Here is a 19,466-nt window from a genome sequence, read left to right as displayed (position 1 = left end):
AAGTTTTTGTGCATCGCAAGTGCCACCATTGCAGAGAAAAGAATCATTTCATAACCTAGATAACACCCTGGAACATGGGGAGAAAAGAAACCAATCTTTTTTTTCCCGCAAATGAGGTAATTATTCCGGGTTAATGGACTGAAATGCTTAAAGCCAAGAGGCCTTGCCGTCTAAAACACTGCCACATTTCCTTGGTTTATTATGACTCATTTATAATTTAATCATGAAAACAAGTCATTAACATTAATTTGAATAATGCATAGTGGTACATATGATACAATACTGGCAAATTATAATTATTAAGCAACCATTTAAGTGGCCAGTAAGTGCATTTAACTTGGTCTTGGTAATTGTTTTTTATTTAGTCATTTAATGACTTCTCAACAGATGCCGTCAATGCACAAATCATTTACCGTTCTTCCCATTCTAAGATCCCAACACGTCTTTACCACACAAAATATAGCTAATATGAAGCACGTACATGCACACAAAATAATAATCGACCTAAATTACCATGTCTTCATCCCTCTCATTCACTCCCATTGACTCGGTATCCGTGGAGACACTGCTGAGCTGGTGCACTTTGAAGTCTTCCTTGAGGCTCCTTTTCAAATATCACCCTTTTTGTGGAAGCAATTGAATTTTCCTTGGCAGTGGTGTGTTAAACATTAACCCCGCAAGACCAATTGATATTCCGAACGCAGAGCTCCGACTACTGTTCCTTTCTTCCTAAACTTGAGCCCCAGTTCCCAGAGCAAAGTCTGCGCATCAGATGGGTCTGTTTCTCTCGGCGCTGGATTCAGTGAACATTACAGCGCTTTAAAAAGAGTCGAGCGATGATACTTTTAACATCAAAAAGCTGGTGCACCAAATCTGGTTTTCTGGCAGGACGGCCAGCGCTCGGCCTTTAGAGATCCGACTACAGAAAACCACTCTGGATAATGGTGTGAGCTGCAAAGTGTTTAATACCCACAGATCAGTTTTCAGGTCCTTTGATGATTCCATGTCTTTGGTTACACTGGATTATGTTTGACTCGTCCACATGAACCAAAGGGCAAAATAACATTATAGCCCTATTCGAATTGGAGTACTTATCTGATCAGACCAGATGTCTGTGATTTCAAGTGTCGATTCGTACTGGACTAACATCTCTGTGTTTATTACAGATGTTTTATAGATGTGGATGTTACAGTAGTGAGTTCTATTATTGACATCTTTTTCATTTATTATAAAAACCTTTTTTAAAGGTGCACTATGTAACTTTTCTGTCTGCTAGAGGTCGCCTATTCAAATCAAAGTTTGAGCGCATAATCTTGGGACATGTGGTCTTCACCTCACAGCAGGTGGAAAAGAATCAGGATAGGACTCGGCTGAAATCATGTTCATGGATGGGGTTATTAACGTTACTGTAGTGTGAAGCAGTGCAGGGCCGAGTGTTGAGGAGCTGAGCAAGACCGCTGGAGCGATTGTTAATAAAATGAACGCAACACGTCTCGCGAGCAGCTTTTATTATGCCACAGTCGCCTGCGCCACTTCTGTGTTTTTAGATGACGCAGCTCTGTTCATCATATTAGATACATTTGAGTGCGTTGAAAATTATGTTATGACGTTACTCTGTGCGTTCACTCGGCGCTCACTCCGAGAGTCACATAAAAGTAACGCAATTAAAAGGCGACTCCCTCACACGTCCAGGTTTATTGGTTAAAATAGCAATTTTCTCAAAATTTACAAATAGTTGGAAACAAGTATTCAACTGAACAAAATATATAGCACTGGCCTAGTGGTTTTTGGATATTTTATTGGACTTTTTTTTTAGGGATGAGTCACGATTTTCGAATATTCGATTAGTTGATTTAACTATAGAATATCGAATAGGCTGTGCGATTGTCGTCTAGAAAAAATCCAGGTTTGCTGCGCTGATGCGGTGGTGACGTGTTAATGTAACCAGCGGGTGGCGCGCGCTGTCAAAACCGCACGTAAAAGCTGTCAATCAATTTTCACACAACAAAAAAATAATACATCATCATGCACACTACGTAGAGTCACGATGAATAAGAGTTCTGTGTGGAGTTCTTATAATAAAATTAATGAAAAAGAAGTGCAGTGCAAACTCTGCCATGCGATGCTTGCTTATCATAGGTCAACCACTACAATGCACAGTCATCTGAGAGCAAAATACCCAGCAGGTCCATCCACAGGTCAGCAGCAATCAGTGGCTAGTTTTATGATCCGATCAACCAAGTCGGATGCTAGACGGGCAGAGCAAACAACGGCCCTCATCACGAAGATGATCGCTAAAGATATGCTTCCGATCAGCTTTGTAGAAGGAAAGGGTTAGAAGTCTGATGGAGTTTGTAGAACCCGAGTTTACTGTCCCGTCAAGAAAGACGATCACTGTCAGACTGGAGAAACTTTTTGATGACCATGTAAGGGAGCTGCACAGTCAGTTAGGGATAGTTGAAAAAATGGCACTGACGACAGATTCATGGACAGCGCGTTTATCCACATTACAGTGAATTAATTGTTAACTATACCATAATGAATTAAACAGTCACCATTGGTCTCTCTCCCTCTCTTTCTTCATATATGTAGCCTTCAAACCGTTTTAAATTAATAGCGAATAAAAGCGATAACGTTCCAGTGGACAGATATCTATCATTGTTTTTTTTTTTTTTTTTTTTTTTCTCGAAACATGCAAACATATCACCATTTATACAACAACAAGCTAGAAAGTCGAAAAAGCAATTTCGGTCAGAATTACTGTAGCCTAATCGGTAACAAGCATTGAGAAAAATGTAAAATGCTTATTCCTCGCTTAATTTTTTATATAGGTTGCACGTGAGGTTATTTTAGCCGAACCAGACTCCGCTTTCCACCGCCTGGTTGCACATGAGGGGAAAAAAGCCTTCTTCCACTTAAGAGTTGTATAGCCTATTTTTAAGCACTTTTTATTTTAATATAGGCTATCTCTTTACATACATATTATTGTCTACTTTAAAAAACTGATCTCGTTATTTTTTCAACCCAACTAATGATGCATCTGCGCTTTCTATATTGCGCATGAGGGAAAAAGGTTCCTTCCACTTGAGAATAGTTGTGCACTTTTAAACACTTTTTATTTTACTATATCTCTTTACATAAATATTTTTTATCCTTAAACTGTAATTTCGTTATTTTACTAACCCAACTAATTAGCTTACTCAGTGCTTTAGGTTGCACGTGAGAGAAAAAGCTTCCTTCCATTAAGAGTAGTGTACTTTTAAGCACTTTTTAATTTAGTATATTTCTTTACATAAATATTATTTTCTATTAAAAAATATATATAATTTCGTTATTTTTTTAACCCAATTAATGACTCCGCGCTTTCTAAAGGCTATCGTTGCACGTGAGGGGAAAAAAGCTTCCTTCCACGTAAGAGTTTATGCACTTTATATGTCGCTTTACATAATTTTTTTAACTATAATTTAGTTATTTTTCTGACCAAACTAATTACTCACCCGTGCTTCCAATAGGTTGACGCACTTTTCTCGGAGATACGGCCTATTCATTCTTGATTTTGCCTATTTTTATTAACGGTCGTTCGTGTAGCCTATAGTTCATGACCACTTTACAATATTTCATCAACATAGTTTATTTTGAAGCCTATTCTATTCTGTTTGTTCTGTGTACAAAATAAAATATTTTTTAAGTTAAATGCAGAGTAGGCTATAGCACTATTCGCACGGGATTAGTATTATCTAGGGACCTCAATTAGGCTAATTCCCCACATCTGAGTTTTGCGTAATAAATAAAAAACGAAATTATGTTAATTTATTACTATAAAATAATCAAAACGAAATCGACGCCTGTTTAATGATTTCATACAGCTATATCTATAACGAAGTCTTGACATCATATCCGGGTAATAAGTCAGTAAATTCGAGTAAAATCACAGGCTTATCCCGTGCGAATGCGCGCCACGCAAAACTCAGATGTGGGGGAGTAATTTCTAAATCACAGAGGTCCCTAGATAATACTAATCCCGTGCGAATAGTGTTTAAGACGTATAAAAAAGACGAGAAGATCAATATTTGTGTAGCCTGCCTGACACGGTATTTTCACAGATCTCATCTCTCATCGTTAAGCCTATTTAAAATGGTATAAATGCATCAGTTATATTCTCAATTTAATTTACAGAGCCATCCCTACAAAGTTTTTAGGTTAACTATAGAAGAGACTATATAGAATTAGTGTATGTCGCACTCGCAAGAACGGGCGTGGCATCAGGATGATTGCGATGTTGGTCAGCCTTCACGGCACAACCCTACTGTAGCCTACACGATGAAATTGAGTGCACATTAAATTAAAGGCATTTAGGAGATTATACACACATTTCCCCCCGGCCTTTATTTGTTTGTGCTGACCACGCCACTATCAGAGACCCGGCGTTTAATTGACCAAAGGCTTTTATTTAAGGATATACCTATGCCAGTTTGCGTGCATGCGGGGGAGGGGTGCGATTTTCGAATAATATTCGAATAATTCCCAGCGATCATCGAATATTATTTTTGCTTGAAATGCACATCCCTATTTTTTTTACATAGTGCACCTTTAAATGAGCTTTCATAAATTATGATCTCACGTAAATCAGTAGAGAAATCTTACCTGACGTTGGTGTTAAAAGCAGTTTATTAATTTTATTTTATCTTTTCTTTGGATACCATCCACATTAAAGGTGCAGCATGCAGAAGATTGGTGTGCAAACACTAGCTCGGGTAGGGCAAAAAATGAATACAATATCAGCCATCACAGACATTCAATTTCTCAATCACAGATATTAGAACTAATTACAAAGTACATTTCTCTAACATCCTCTGGGAAAACAAATCCCATCTGAATGGTGCTTATGAGTCTGAAATAACTCATCCATAAAATCAATATAGAGAATATCCTCAATATACAGTGTACAGTAGAAAAAGCAACCTTATTAATTATTCAGCGGCATTATTTAGTATTATGTACTATTATATTATTCATTGATATTTTAAAGTCGCTTTTATTATTATTTGAGTTTTTTATTTTATTTATCATAGTTTAAGTTTTAGTATTTTTGTTATATTCTTTTGGCATTTTATTCGTTTTTTTAAATTTCTATATAGGCCTACAGTAACTATAATTAATATAATATTTTTTTATTTCAGCTTTAGTTTTAATAATTTTAGTACATCAACTTATTTTCTTTAATTGTAAAAAGCAACATTTCAATTCTATACATTTTATATTTCAGATTTATTTCAATTACAGATTTTTTTTAATATAGTTTTAGTTATCAACACTAATACACCCCCCCCCCCTCCTCCCAATACATGCTGGAAACACAAATTTACACATTTCTTTTCTTTTGTATATTTTCCTCAATTGCTTACCTTTTAAACATACTCAAATCTAAAAATTAATCTTCAAAAACCCTACTATCTGTAGACTTTATAAATATAACAAATATTAAAATTGACTTACAAAGTTCAAGCTTTCCCTTCTACATCCCTAAATTGAGTGAGACGTATACACTCGTTTGATTTACATACTGTTTGAAAAACAGCACATAATCAGAGAAATAATTGATAAAATATTTAATAAAGAAAATATGTGTGACCTCACATCATGGTAAATCATGCATAAATAATAAACCTGATACAGAAGCAGCTCTTACAGAGCGTCACCAGAGGTTATGTTCCTTTATAGTATACGCTTATAGTATGAGGTGCTTGGGTTTATGCAGCTATTGTTGGAACACTATACGTGTGAGTCTGTGTGCAATATACAGTGACTAAAGGCATCATAAAAGTCACTGATTCTTTTGCTACAGCTCACAAAACAGCATCCTAGCATCCCTTGCTGCATTTAGGCTGCTGCCATAGCGACTGTAAAAGCAAAGACCTGGCAGAACAAAGGTTAGTCTGATCTCAAACAATGAAGTGAAGCTGACTTCACAGCGTGACTTCTCCTGTATCCTCTAATCCCGTTCTCTGGGCTTCCTACCTGCCAGCGCGAGTCTCCAGTTCTATTAGACACAGACAGCAGACAGGCTGATAAGCTGTTAGCATGAGAGACTTCCTCAGAACTACTGATGTGCACACTGACAAAAAATCTTAAAATAACCCTCTGTGTCTCAAAGATGCTTGTCCTCCGTTGTTATACTTACATAACTAGTGTGTATGTGTGTTTGACAGCACATCAGACATATAGTGTGTTTGTGTGCGTATATACCAAGTCTGTTATAAAAAAAACTTGTATTTAAATAAAATACAGTAATAATGGCAATATTGTGAAATAATTTTACATTTTAAAAGAACAGATTTTTATTTGAATATATTTTAAAATGTAATTTATTCCTGTGATGATAATCGTCATTGTCAAATCATCCTTCTCAAAAATCATTCTATGCTGATCGCATCACATTACTGTATTGCATTGCATTATTTTATTACGTTGACAGCCCTAATATTTATATGATAGAAAGGATTTGAATTTGGGGTGGCTACTATTTATCGGGATTTAAGAGGTGGGCGGACACAAAGATCAATTAGTGTTGACATCTTTTCGTGAGTTCTGTAAGCATAGATTTGCTAGAATTATTTTAGTAAAGATCAAACAAAAGCATGAAGGATTTGGAATGGATTGACAAACAAACTGCCAGTGTTTGTTTTGCTGGAATGCTGAATGGAACATTCTGGGTCAATTTAACCCTCAGGTGGGTGTGCATGTGTGTGAGTGTGTGTTTTGGTTTGCAGCTAATTAAAAATATTGCTCAGCGTGCTTCAGCTTACATCAGGTAGATGTTCTTTCTCTTATAAGACTGTGGGTGTGGGAGGCAGTGTAGGTTCAGAACATTTAGGTCTGCAGTTGTCTGATCAAATCCTTTGACAGAACAGCTGCTCTGCAACTAAAAATTTCAGTTTCACTAGAGCCTGTGTGTGTGTGTGTGGGGGGGGGGGGGGGGGCATGTATTTGTGACATATGAGGACACAAATGTGTATAATGACATAGCTATGACACAGGTATTACACGCAGAGGGTGACTTATGAGGACATTGGCCATGTCCCCACTTTTCATAATGCATATAAATAATTTTTTTAGAAAGTAAAAATGCAGAATGTTTTCTGTAATGGGTAGGGGTAGGGGCAGTGTAGGGGATAGAAAATATGGTTTATACACTATAAAAACCATTACGCCTATGGAATGTCCCCACGTCACAAAAACAAACGTGTGTGTGTGTGTGTGTGTGTGTGTGTGTGTGTGTGTGTGTGTGTGTGCGTGTGCGTGTGTGTGTGTGTGTGTGTGTGTGTGTGTGTGTGTTGTCAGTTCAACTTTTAGTGCTTAATCCTGTTCTGTACACACGCAGTTCAGTAATTTACAGGAGTGACAAATGTATTCTACAACCAAATTAACTCCTGAAAAATTCGGGTAGTGATAACCGCATTTACAGAAATTCAGTGCAGTGTGTAGAGAACAGATAGATGACAGATGAGACATAAATGCCTGGCTTTACATGGACATGAACTTTAATCACATCCCATTCTTAATCCGTAGGGTTTAAAATGGAGTTGGTACACCCTTTGCAGCTATAACAGCTTCAACTCTTCTGGAAAGGTTTTCCACAAGGTTTAGGAGTGTGTTTATGGGAATTTTTTAACCATTCTTCTAAAAGCCCATTTGTGAGGTCAGTCACTGATGTTGGAAGAGAAAGCCAAGTCGCAGTCTCCGCTCTAATTCATCTCAGAGGTGTTCTATCGGGTTGAGGTCAGGACTTTCTGCAGGCCAGTCAAGTTTCTCCACACCAAACTTGCTCATCCATGTCTTTATGGATCTTGCTTTGTGCACTGGTGCGCAGTCATGTTGGAAAAGGAAGCGGCCATCCCCAAAGTCTTCCCACATAATTAGGAGCATGAAATTGTCCAAAATGTCTTGGTATGCTGAAGCTTTAAGAGTTTCTTTCACTGGACCTAAGGGGCCAAGCCCTAACCCTGAAAAACAACCCCACACCATAATCCCTTCTCCACCAGACTTTACACTTGGCACGATGCAGTCAGGCAAGTACCGTTCTCCTGGCAACTGCCAAACCCAGACATTTCGTCCATCATATTGACAGACAGAGAAGTGTCATTATCACTCCATAGAATATGTCTCCACTGGAGTAGAGTCCAGTGGTGGCGTGTATACACCCTTTCATCCAACGCTTTGCATTGCACTTGGTGGTGTAAGGCTTGGAGATGTATCTCAGAGATGTCTGTATGAGCAGTGCAAGAAATCACAGGGAAAGTGTCACATGCCTGTCCTGTCTTGTGTGCACATGTGGGTTTTGTCTGTATTACCATTTGTGCTTCTGTAATTGTCTGATCCCTCAGACAATTGTTATCTAATTAGTGTTTGATTTCTCCCCTCTGTTTTCTTTCGTTCCCTGCCTCATTTGTTCCCTTTTATAAGCTCCTCGTGTTTGTCAGTCTTGGTCAGTTCGTTGTATGTCTATGTCTCCCGTCTTCCCCGTGATTCCAGTTTGGTATGTTTTGAGTTTATGTTTTGATTATGCATTTTTGCCCCCTCGTGTTTTTTTTTCTCTTTATGGTTTGTTTTGTATTTGTTTCTTTTTTTAAATAAATCACCCCTTTTTGCACTTGAAAGTTTTCCGTAACATAACGAACTGACCAATTTTTTTTGTTTGTTTGTTCTTTGGATGATGGAGCTTACCAGGCTCGTACAGGTGATGTTGCAGGTGAACTCAAAATACATCCGTCAACAGGGGGCGGGTGTAAGAGAGTTCGCCTGCCAATTCCTCATTGAGGTGCATCACCTGTACCTCAATGAGACAGAGGAGACAGAGGTGTTTAACCTCTCAGGTGTTAATGCCTCTCAGCCCCATGGAGGTTGAGAGAATGGGGACCGGTGGATCGTATCCGGGGGTCCCTGTGCCAGTGGTCCATGTTCCGGTGGACTCTGTTCCGGTGGTCCCTGTGCCAGTGGTCCATGTTCCGGAAGACTCTGTACTGGTGGTTTCAGTGCCGGTGGATCGTGTTCCAGTGGTCCCTGTGCCAGTGGTCCATGTTCCGGTGGACTCTGTACCGGTGGTCTCAGTGCCGGTGGATCATGTTCCGGTGGTCCCTGTGCCAGTGGTCCGTGTTCCGGTAGACTCTGCACTGGTGGTCTCAGTGCCGGTGGATCGTGTTCCGGTGGTCCCTGTGCCGGTGGTCCGTGTTCCGGTAGACTCTGTACTGGTGGTCTCAGTGCCGGTGGATCATGTTCCGGTGGTCCCTGTGCCGGTGGTCCGTGTTCCGGTAGACTCTGCACTGGTGGTCTCAGTGCCGGTGGATCGTGTTCCGGTGGTCCCTCTGCCGGTGGTCCGTGTTCCGGTAGACTCTGTACTGGTGGTCTCAGTGCCGGTGGATCGTGTTCCGGTGGTCCCTGTGCCGGTGGTCCGTGTTCCGGTAGACTCTGTACTGGTGGTCTCAGTGCCGGTGGATCATGTTCCGGTGGTCCCTGTGCCGGTGGTCTCTGTGCCGGTGGATCGTGTTCTGGTGGTCCCTCTGCCGGTGGTCCGTGTTCCGGTAGACTCTGTACTGGTGGTGTCAGTGCCGGTGGATCATGTTCCGATGGACCCTGTGCCGGTGGTCTCTGTGCCAGTAGATCGTGTTCTGGCGGACTCTGCACTGACCGCGCCGACCCGGCGCCCTGCTCTGCCCGAGCCGACCCCACGCCCTGCTCTGCCTGAGCCGACCCCACACCCTGCTCTGCCCACGCCGCCCTGGGCGCCTGAGCTCTGCAGGCCATCATGGCCCATGGTCCACCCCTAAACTAAAGTGAGGATTCAAGTGCAAAAACAGAGGTGGGAGAAATCAAACACTAATTAGATAACAAGGGGGGAGGGATCAGACAATTACAGAAGCACAAATGGTCATACAGACAAAACCCACATGTGCACACAAGACATGACAGGCATGTGACAGAAAGCAGCACAAGCCTGACTAGTGTTGCAAGATCTTGGAAGCAAATCGGCGAAAAAGAACATGAAAAAATACAAAATAAATGAAAATGCTTTATGCTGAAAATAAGACCAAGATATCACAACCTTTAATAACTCCATAAACTCGATCACTTTATGAGCCAAGCTTAAACAACAAGCCTAAAAATGCTTACTCTAAGTAGAGAGGCAACACTGCGAAAGCGCCAGATTGTGGTCCCCATGAGGAAGCAAGCTTATAAATCATACAGAATTAGAATTCTGGTGAAAAACAATTACGTCTATGGAGAATCCCTACAAATCTAGAAAACCAGATCAACTGTGTGTGTGCGTGCGTGCGTGCGTGCGTGCGTGTGCGTGCGTGTGCGTACCCAGATGGGGTACTTAAAGAAATTTCATGCTATAAAACAATCATGATTCTAGTTCAGGACTATATATATAAATAGGCTATATTATGAATATACTCCTTACAACAAGGCAAGCAGCTGCTACAGTCTCAGAACAACTCTAATTTGTTAAACTTTGTCTCACTCCTCTCTCTATCTATGCCATGAATCACAATATCGTGATTACTAATTCAGACACCAGATCCATTAGACATTGAGACACTGATGACTCAATTACCTACGGGCCAATTACAAGGTCACGCATTAAAACATGGCTGGTTTTTATCAACAATATCACTGTATAACATGTATTTATAGAATAGGCATTATTTTATTGTTTAAATAGCTAAAATAATAAAGCAAATATGATGGTGACAATTTACAGGAGGGTCCCATTTGTTAACACAAGAAAATGCATTAGCTAACATGAACTAACAATGAGCAGTATTATTTAAGCATTTATTAAGCATGGAGCACTGTAATCGGTTTAAAAGTCCAATCCGAATGAAAATGCTCCATATAAACACCTTAATAGGAATAAAAATGCCCAATTAATGAAATTGTAATTGGTTTGAGAGGGGTGTGATAAACCTTTTCATGAACCGGTCAAACGATAAATTTCACCACATAAACGACCTGACCAGATTACTTTTCAATGTAGGTCCATGACGTGATACACAGTGCGCACCTTCACCACTGAACGCGCGCCGCGCTCACACGCAGGCTGTAATGTTGAGAGGAAAGTTAATTTTTCTGAGGGGTAAACTTTTTATTTCGTTAGAAGTTTTGAAGATAATGTTGACATAATGACACAGTCATAGCCCTGCTACACCCTTTCGTCTTGACAGCGTTTGTCCTAGGCACATTTTACTTCAACTGCGCCTGACAGAAGAATTTATTTTTTCTGAGATGATTGCACTTTACAATAAATAAATAGCTTTTATAAAACCGTATTAAGTCCTGATGGCCGTTGAGAGTTGCTATGGCACGAGATTTCTGAAGCGGCAGACAAACTGCTCTGTGATGATTGCGATTGAAAGTCAGCACATGTAAACCCCAGATCGGTTTTGATAACGTCTCATGTAAACAGTCCACTAAATCTTTCATTTGGAATTATTTTAATCGTAAAAAAGCGTGCATGTAAATGTGGCTATTGTTTTATAGCTCTGCAGAGTTAGTCTTATTGTTTAAATCTTGTTTCTTGATTTTTTACCATGACTAATATAAATCTATAGCTTACTGCAGTGTGCAACAAGTGTCTCATAGTAGACGCAGAGTGAACCCACAAAATAGTATTATAACTTTAAACAAACTTAAATTGTATTTAATATGATAAAACAGCGCTGCGTTACCCCACATACACATGATCTGAAAAAGTTGAAGATGTGGAAGCGGTCGTCTGCAGAATAATAAAACCTAGGCCTTTGTTGTGAATAAGCAACAAAATATTATATGTCATATTGTTACTTTAAAGGTCCCGTTCTTCACGTGTTTTCGAAGCTTTGATTATGTTTACAGTGTGCAATATAACATGAGTTCATGTTTCCTGTGTAAAAAAACCGTATTTTTCACACAATTTACTTATCTGTACACCGCTGTTTTCTTTATCCTAAAAACGGCCTGATGATTTCCTTGTTCTATGAAGTCCCTCCTTCCAAAACACGTAACGAGTTCTGATTGGGCCAGTGCTTCCCGTGTTGTGATTGGACAGCAGATTAGGGCACTTTGCCCGGAAAGGTCCCGCCTCTTACCATAACGGGGAGATGCAAACACTGAATGCGCGCTCTTCTCCACGTGGGAGAGCAACAAGACCACGCCCCCTATTTTGCGTGTTCTTGTGGGCGGAGGGTTAGTCAACAAACGGTTCTAGTGACGTCATTCCTGAAGGAAGTGCAGGGGTGTAGTCCAAACCGGCCGTTCGCTGTAGGCTTTGAAAGGGAACTTCTGTTAAATAAAATATCTCGCTTGGCATTGAACTTTGAGCTTTATAATTTTACAGGTATTATTTATGCTCTAACAGCAACATTACACACTAGCTAAAGTTTGAAAGATGGAATCGCTAATAACTGGACCTTTAAGGATTGTTGGAAATATTTGCAAAAGTAAAAAAAAAAAACATCCTCTGATTCCATAGTGATCATGCGCCTCAATTATAAAATGTTGCATTAAAACCATCCTACATTTGATCTTATGATCATTTCTCCATTGTGCATATGTGTAATTCAGAGAATCAACGTACACACAAAACAAACATGTGTTCGCATCACTTTCAAATCGCAAATGATCTTGAAATTGACATATAAAAGAGCACCAGTCAATGTCCAAATCCTTTCCTTGAGAAGGGCGAGGCGTGCAGCATGAATTGCTTAGATTTCCAAATACCCACAGCACTCTCTGCCACAAAGAGAAGTGCGTACGTCTGCTTAGACCCTGACAAGGCGCTAAGCACTTTTCCGCATCAAAGACCACCAAATCTATGCGTATGCACATTTTATAAATGCCGATTTATAAAAAGGATTCTAGAAAAGATCTGTGCTTGTGATAGAGGAATGCACAGAGCATGCAAGGAGCATGAACCCAACAGCACTGCAGTAGATAATGTGCTGTGTGCATGTGATTTAGTAATGTGCAGGGTAGAAATTCAACTGATTTTGCTGCATGAATTTAGCCTAGAAATCTAGACGCATCCTAGCGGCAGCAAATCTATTTTGCCGCGAGTGTTGTCTAGCAACTCTCAATACACTTCTGAGCTGGAAAAAGCAAACTCTAGTCAGGCCAATCACATCGTGTATAGAGTCGGTGGGCGGGTTTAACATAATGACAGCAGAGTTGCATGCTACTTGTAAACACTGAAGCTGACGAATGGCAGTCTTAGGGAGTCTGAAAGACAACCGTTTATCCCGCCCCTCGGATTGAGCCCTTTCAATGGTGAGGTTCCAGACCAAACATCTTGATGTGGGTCTGGCTTGTCAGGCTAGCAAGAATTTATTTTTATTTTTATATTATTTTTAATTAAAAATATAAAAAATGACCCCATGATTTACTCACACTTAAGCCATCCTAAGTGTATATGACATTCTTCAGACAAATACAATTGGAGTTATATAAAAAAAAATGTTCTGGCTCTTCCAAGCTTTATAATGGCAGTAAATGACAGCCCAAAATTTTAAGCAAATTTTTGGCTCCCATTTACTGCCATTATAATGCTTGGATTAGGGCTGCACGTTTTCAAGTTTTTCATTAACCGTTAACCGAGGCCCTTAGCGGTTAATACTCGGTTAACCATAGTGTGCCTCAGGGTTATTTTTAGCTTATTAATTTGACGACCACCATCTCCGTAGTGAACGCGCCTATAGAGAGAAATGCACATAATGGATTACACAATCCGAGAGTAGCCTATTTCTTTTCGTTTTAAATTGTTAAAAGACATTTCAAGTTTCTTAAGATCTATTTCATGTCTGCGAGTTTCGTTAAATTAGGATGAGATGCGCTCCAGTTCACGAGCAATGCGAGTGGCCGCGAGGGCGCCTGCACGATTAGAGCATGTAAACGTTAGTAAAATATGCAGCCGAGAATGATTCACACAGACTCAGCGTTTGACTCGCGCGGCTGATGAGCCTCTCCCGGCAGAGAGTTCAAGCATCTGTGGACTCGTCCCTTCAGCTCTGGCCATCTTGCTTTCAGTCCGCGATCAGCTTTTTTGTTTTCTTCATTACAGTTAAAGTAACGTCTGCTTTTCTCTAGTCATTCACAAGTTTCTCACTTCAAACTTTCTTTCTTCTGATCCGTTATGCACAGAGCGCGCGGCTCCCGCTCTGCTTCTGCCCTAATGCGACTTTTAGTCCAGTGCGACGTATGTTATTTTCCTCTTCATGACGCATATTTTGACTGATGCGACTCATACTCTGGAGCAACTTATAGCCTGAAAAATGCGGTAAGCACTGCATTGCAATACTTGCATTTCGCCCCGTCACTCTCATTTTTAAAGTGCTCCCACGCTTTCTTTGTCCGCTTAGAAAGCTGGTCATGACTTCTTCTTGTGGATACTACCCTAACCCTATGGATACTACAAATGTCTGGGAGCGCTCTGGCGGTCTATAGGGGTGCAAACATATATTACAACTAAATTCAAGGCACGTCATTGACGCCACTTAACCGAGCAAAATGTTTCACTCGGTTACGCAATTTTTAACGGTTAATCGGTCAATCGGTTAACCATGGACACCCCTAGCTTGGATTAACCAGGACATATTTGGATATAACTTCAATTGTATTTATTTGAAAGAAGAATAGGATGGCTTGAGGGTGAGTAAATTATGGGATAATTTTCATTTTTGGGTGGACTATCCCTTAAAGTTCCCTTTTATAGGCTAGCCATTAAGTCCCATTAATTCTTGTAATTCTTGGTAATTTCTTGTCTGGCTATCACCAGACCAAGCGCAATATTTAAAGGTTGAACATTAGTCTGGGGAGTCTGCTCTGTATTTTCTACTGCACAAGAGGCATGATCAACAGGCATAGTTCAAATGACTCTGTACACAACTGAATAGTCCTTCAAACAATCAGACCAACGATCCATCGCTTCTCTATCCGTCATTCTGTTAAACCAGCCAAAAGCGCGGCAGGTGGATAAGCCAGTTTGTAATTGGTCTCTGCAAAATTGTAACAGAAGCAGGATGAAAGTACAGGTTTCCAGCCTGAGCTGCAGAGCGAAATCAAATCGCCGGCAGATCGGGCTGGGTTTACCCAGTATAGTTAATTTTGAAAATGTCAAGAATTTTGCAGCCCTAAGAAGACCAGACGACATTTTTAGTATGTGAATATAGCAAAGTTGTATGGCTTTTTTGTATGGAGCATTCTGGGAATATCTCAACGCTTCAGTAGAATGGAGCAATTTTAAAAATGAAAGGAATTACTGATTCTCTGGGAAATGTACAGAAACAAACTGAAACATCCACAAACTCACCTGATTTATTCTCTCTTTTTACTCATCCTTTTCCTCGTTGTGTTTAATTCTTGCCTCATGTCCTCCATGCAGGACGCCTGTAGCACTGAAATAGAAAGGGGAAAAAACAGAGCACAAAAGGCATTAGACCCCATTTGAAAAGTTATTTTGAAGGTAAAACATGTATGAGAGATGTGTCCTCCACACCTCAGATAAACCTAAAATTTTGTCCCCTGCAGTTCTTATCAGGTAAGGTGCATGTTATGTTTTCAGCTAGCAATTATGCATCATCTGAATGTAGATATTATTTTTCACTGGACATGGTTGTATGAGACAGATTACAGAGCTATAATATTTTTACACAACAGATCTGAGGAAATGAGAGGATATCATTCTATACATTTCTGTCTTCATGTTGCTTGTTTTTTTTTCTTCAAAATAAAAAATAATAATATTTTATTCAGCAAGGATACATTAAATTGATACATTGAAAATTACAATAAAAACATGTATAATGTTAAAAAAAAATCTATTTCAAATAAATGCAGTTCTTTTGAACTTTCTATTCACCAAAGAAACCTTTGACATCACAAGAATCAATTACATTTTAAAATATATTAAATTCGAAGTTATTTGAAATATATTTCACAATATCCAAGCTTAAATTGCCATAGAAACGGCATGTTCTGAGATGTGCGCTTATGGCAACACATGCACATTGGCTAATGCAGCCTGAAAAATTCAGTTTTTATTTACATTACATGAGCATTTAAAAACAAAATAACATTTGAGACAGTCGTTGTCAGATTTCATTGTTGAGTTCAAATATGAAGAACAGCTTTGGAGATTTTGATGTTTCTCCATTCAAAGAGATAGAAGCTGTACTTGCATGATAAATAGGCATTTTAAAGATGGCTGCCGAGTGAAATGACTTGCCTTAAAGGGACAGATACAAATATTAAAAAATCATACCGACCCCAAGCTTTTGAATGGAAGTGTATAATATAATGTAATAATAAACAAATAATTTGTACTTTATAACTATAATTTACAATCAGTATTCATTGCCTAAAACATAATTTGCTCTTGACAATACAAGTAGGTACAAATAAGATAACATAAGCAAGTTTTGGTGCATATTCTCTCTCCTTCAGTTCTGAGATATTTGCAACGCCCCTGCACACACATCATTACAATGATTTATATAACAATTACATGATTTATGAGACTCTCTGCGGGTACTAAGGATCTTATTATAAATATGGGCGACTCTATCTGTTTGTGTAAGTGTAACACTTTTACTATAACCAAAAGATGAGACGTTAAGATTGATGCTAAGATTTTTACAACTTGACAAACTTTGCTATCAGGCATTGAAGCAAAGTCGTTTTTCACTGACCTAAAGCTGTTCACACAGCTGAGTCGACCATGAATACATTCACGTAGCTTTAAACATTTGAGCAATTTCAGCGGTTTGGTGCTCTATTTATTCATGTAGTATTCGTGTGTGTGTGTGTGTGTGTGTGTGTGTGTGTGTGTGTGTGTGTGTGTGTGTGTGTGTGTGTGTGTGTGTGTGTGTGTGTGTGTGTGTGTGTGTGTGTGTGTGTGAGCACAGCAGAAGGCTGTCTGTGGGCTAGGCTTGCACACTGAGAAAATCAAAGCAACAAACTGACAGTTCAGCTTCCAAATGCTCTCGCCAGGGACAGAAGTGAGGGGTAAAAACATGAAAGCGATAGGCAGACAGAAAAAGAGAGAACACACCATCCAGGAAAAAACTAGTGTGAACCTTTCATTTTATGAATCCCTTGAAAGGCACTGTACTTGCGTTCAAGCTCCAGACTGAGCACAAGTGTAGCTTAAGTTCCCGGGACCACCTGCAGTGATATATGGGATATTATATAATTTACTTACTGTCCTCTAAGCTGAATGGCTTAATCAATTGTTCACTGCATTCCCGACCAGAGTGTGTGAGCAGAGAGGAAGGCCCTGTCCCAAATGGCACCCTTAGAACTCACAGTCTCCTCCAAGTCTGTATTTTCGATACATAATCGACCGTTCGCTTAGCCACGCCTGAAAACTGCCACAGGCCAATCGTGGCTTAGCAACCAACTAGTCGCAGAAGGTCTGTCAAGCTTTCGAGCGAGGGAAACATGCCGATGCGAACCTGTGCATATGAATTGTGCAAATCTGATGGCTATCCTAAAAGTTTGGATGGAGGGTGTAATTATTTTCCTTCCCCAAACGTAAAACGGTAAAACCGAAGGTAAGAAATGCCAGGCGTAAATCAAGCAATGTGTGAGAGACCCCATTCACAACTAACGTTAAAGGAACATGCCAACTTTTTGGGACTTTGGCTTATTAAGTGTATCCCCCAGAGTTATATAAGTCCATATATATCATTCTCATCTCCGTGCATCCCATAACTCAGTCTGACACGCACGCCCGCTAGCCTAGCTTAGCACAAAGACTGGAGGTATATGGCTTCAGCTAGCCTATACTGCTCAAAAAGTGACAAAATAACGTCAACATTTTCCTATTTACATGTTGCAATGTGTATAGTCACAGCGTGTACAAATAACAAGGTTACATGAGACACAGCTATATTATAAACATATACATACTGTGGACTATATTCTCAGAAGGCGCAGCACTGCTCCACTTCTGCGGAGTGTGGAGTGATTTGCTTGCAGCACATGAGAAGCCCCGCGGTGAGAAGCAGAGAGTTCGCTCAGAGTTGGAATAATTGCTAGATAGTTTACAATCATGGATGTTCGCTGTATTGTGAAGGCCCGCGACAATAAACAGGGGAGACCAGGTAATACAATGATATTCCATAGAATCCCAACCCAAAACGCTGACCTGATGAATCGATGGCTACTTGCTCTGGATATAGACCCAAACACACCTGTAGCCATCATCAAGTGCTATCGGGTTTGCTCTGAACATTTCACAGAGGATGACTATTTCGAAAAAAAAACATGAAACGTGTGCTTAAGGATACGGCCATCCCATGGATAATATAGACAGGACAAAGCAGATCACCCGCGGCTGCGGTAAGTGTTCCGTTATGTTTTTTAGATGCGTAAGTTAGCCTACTGTAACAGAGTCGTTAGCTAGATCTAATAACGTTTATGACACTGTTACATGAATAGGGTGGTCACTACTGTATTGGACTTTTTCCTGTGCTTCATGTATCCCCTGTAATGTTAGTATTGTGTTGTCATGAACGCGTTCTGTCACAGTAACAAATGAGCGGTGCTAGAGGTAATTCTCTGGACTGTAGCATTTACCTTGCTAATGAATTGGAGGGGGGATTGGCAGTATTAATTCAGGCAGTTCAATTTTTGTCTGGAATCGTTGTCCAAAAAAAACAAAAAAAAACACCTTTCAACACCTGAAAAAAAATCACTTACTTGGTGGACAGCTGTCCATTAAGTTCACTTGGTATGGGACGTTTCTTCCAGTTGATTTTGTCACAACGGGAGAAAAAAAATCAACAACTGCCGGGTGTATTAGGGACATTTCCACACATATTGTGTTCGTTCTGATTCTCCCTTCAACCTCAGTCTGATTGGCGTTTTGTCTATTTGCTTTCAAAGTTTGTAACTCCTCGTCCGTGTATTCTGGCTCAAAAAGATATGGTTCCAGGTTTTGGTTTAATGCCAAGTAAAAATCCTCTAACAATTCCTCAAAATCAGCCATGATCAACAGTCACGTTCGTCACTAGCTACAGTCACGCTGGTTTTGTTCACGGAAGGAACACCACGGGGCTTCTCATGTGCTGCGAGCAAATCACTCCGCACTCCGCAGAAGTGGAGTAGTGCTGTGCCTTCTGAGAATACAGTCCACAGTATGTATATGTTTATAAGATAGCTGTGTCTCATGTAACCTTGTTATTTGTACGTGCTGTGACTATACACATTACAACATGTAAATAGGAAAATGTTGGCATTATTTTGTCACTTTTTGAGCAGTATAAGCTAGCTGAAGCCATATACCTCCAGTCTTTGTGCTAAGCTAGGCTAGCGGGAGTGGGGCTGAAATCAAAACAGGGACAGTAATAGGTGCGCGCCAGCCAATGAGATTGCATTTGTGCATTAGTTTCTTCTTGTTCATAGAGGCTGAATTATGCAACATGAACACG

General features: G+C 40.0%; 2 protein-coding genes across 8 annotated transcripts in view; one reads left to right on the top strand and one right to left on the bottom strand.

Moving 5' to 3' along the window:
- dlgap1b (discs, large (Drosophila) homolog-associated protein 1b) overlaps positions 1-19,466 on the bottom strand; it is a 232,740-nt gene that overhangs the window by 137,052 nt on the left and 76,222 nt on the right. For all 7 annotated transcript variants that reach the window (XM_067435225.1, XM_067435224.1, XM_067435223.1 and 4 more), the window contains one exon: positions 15,344-15,428. The gene's annotated coding sequence lies outside the window, so the exon portion shown is untranslated. The remainder of the gene's footprint in view (positions 1-15,343; positions 15,429-19,466) is intronic.
- Positions 8,910-9,824, top strand: LOC137063261 (uncharacterized). The gene has a single exon (XM_067434305.1). It carries the CDS (start codon positions 8,910-8,912, stop codon positions 9,822-9,824), a length of 915 nt encoding a protein of 304 aa, XP_067290406.1.

This window comes from Pseudorasbora parva, chromosome 24, assembly GCF_024679245.1.
Source record: "Pseudorasbora parva isolate DD20220531a chromosome 24, ASM2467924v1, whole genome shotgun sequence".
Taxonomy (NCBI): domain Eukaryota; kingdom Metazoa; phylum Chordata; class Actinopteri; order Cypriniformes; family Gobionidae; genus Pseudorasbora; species Pseudorasbora parva.
This window is presented reverse-complemented; position numbering and strand designations above follow the sequence as displayed.

Coding starts and splice junctions, on each gene's coding strand:
- LOC137063261 (XM_067434305.1), top strand. CDS start 8,910: ATGGGGACCGGTGGATCGTATCCGGGGGTCCCTGTGCCAGTGGTCCAT.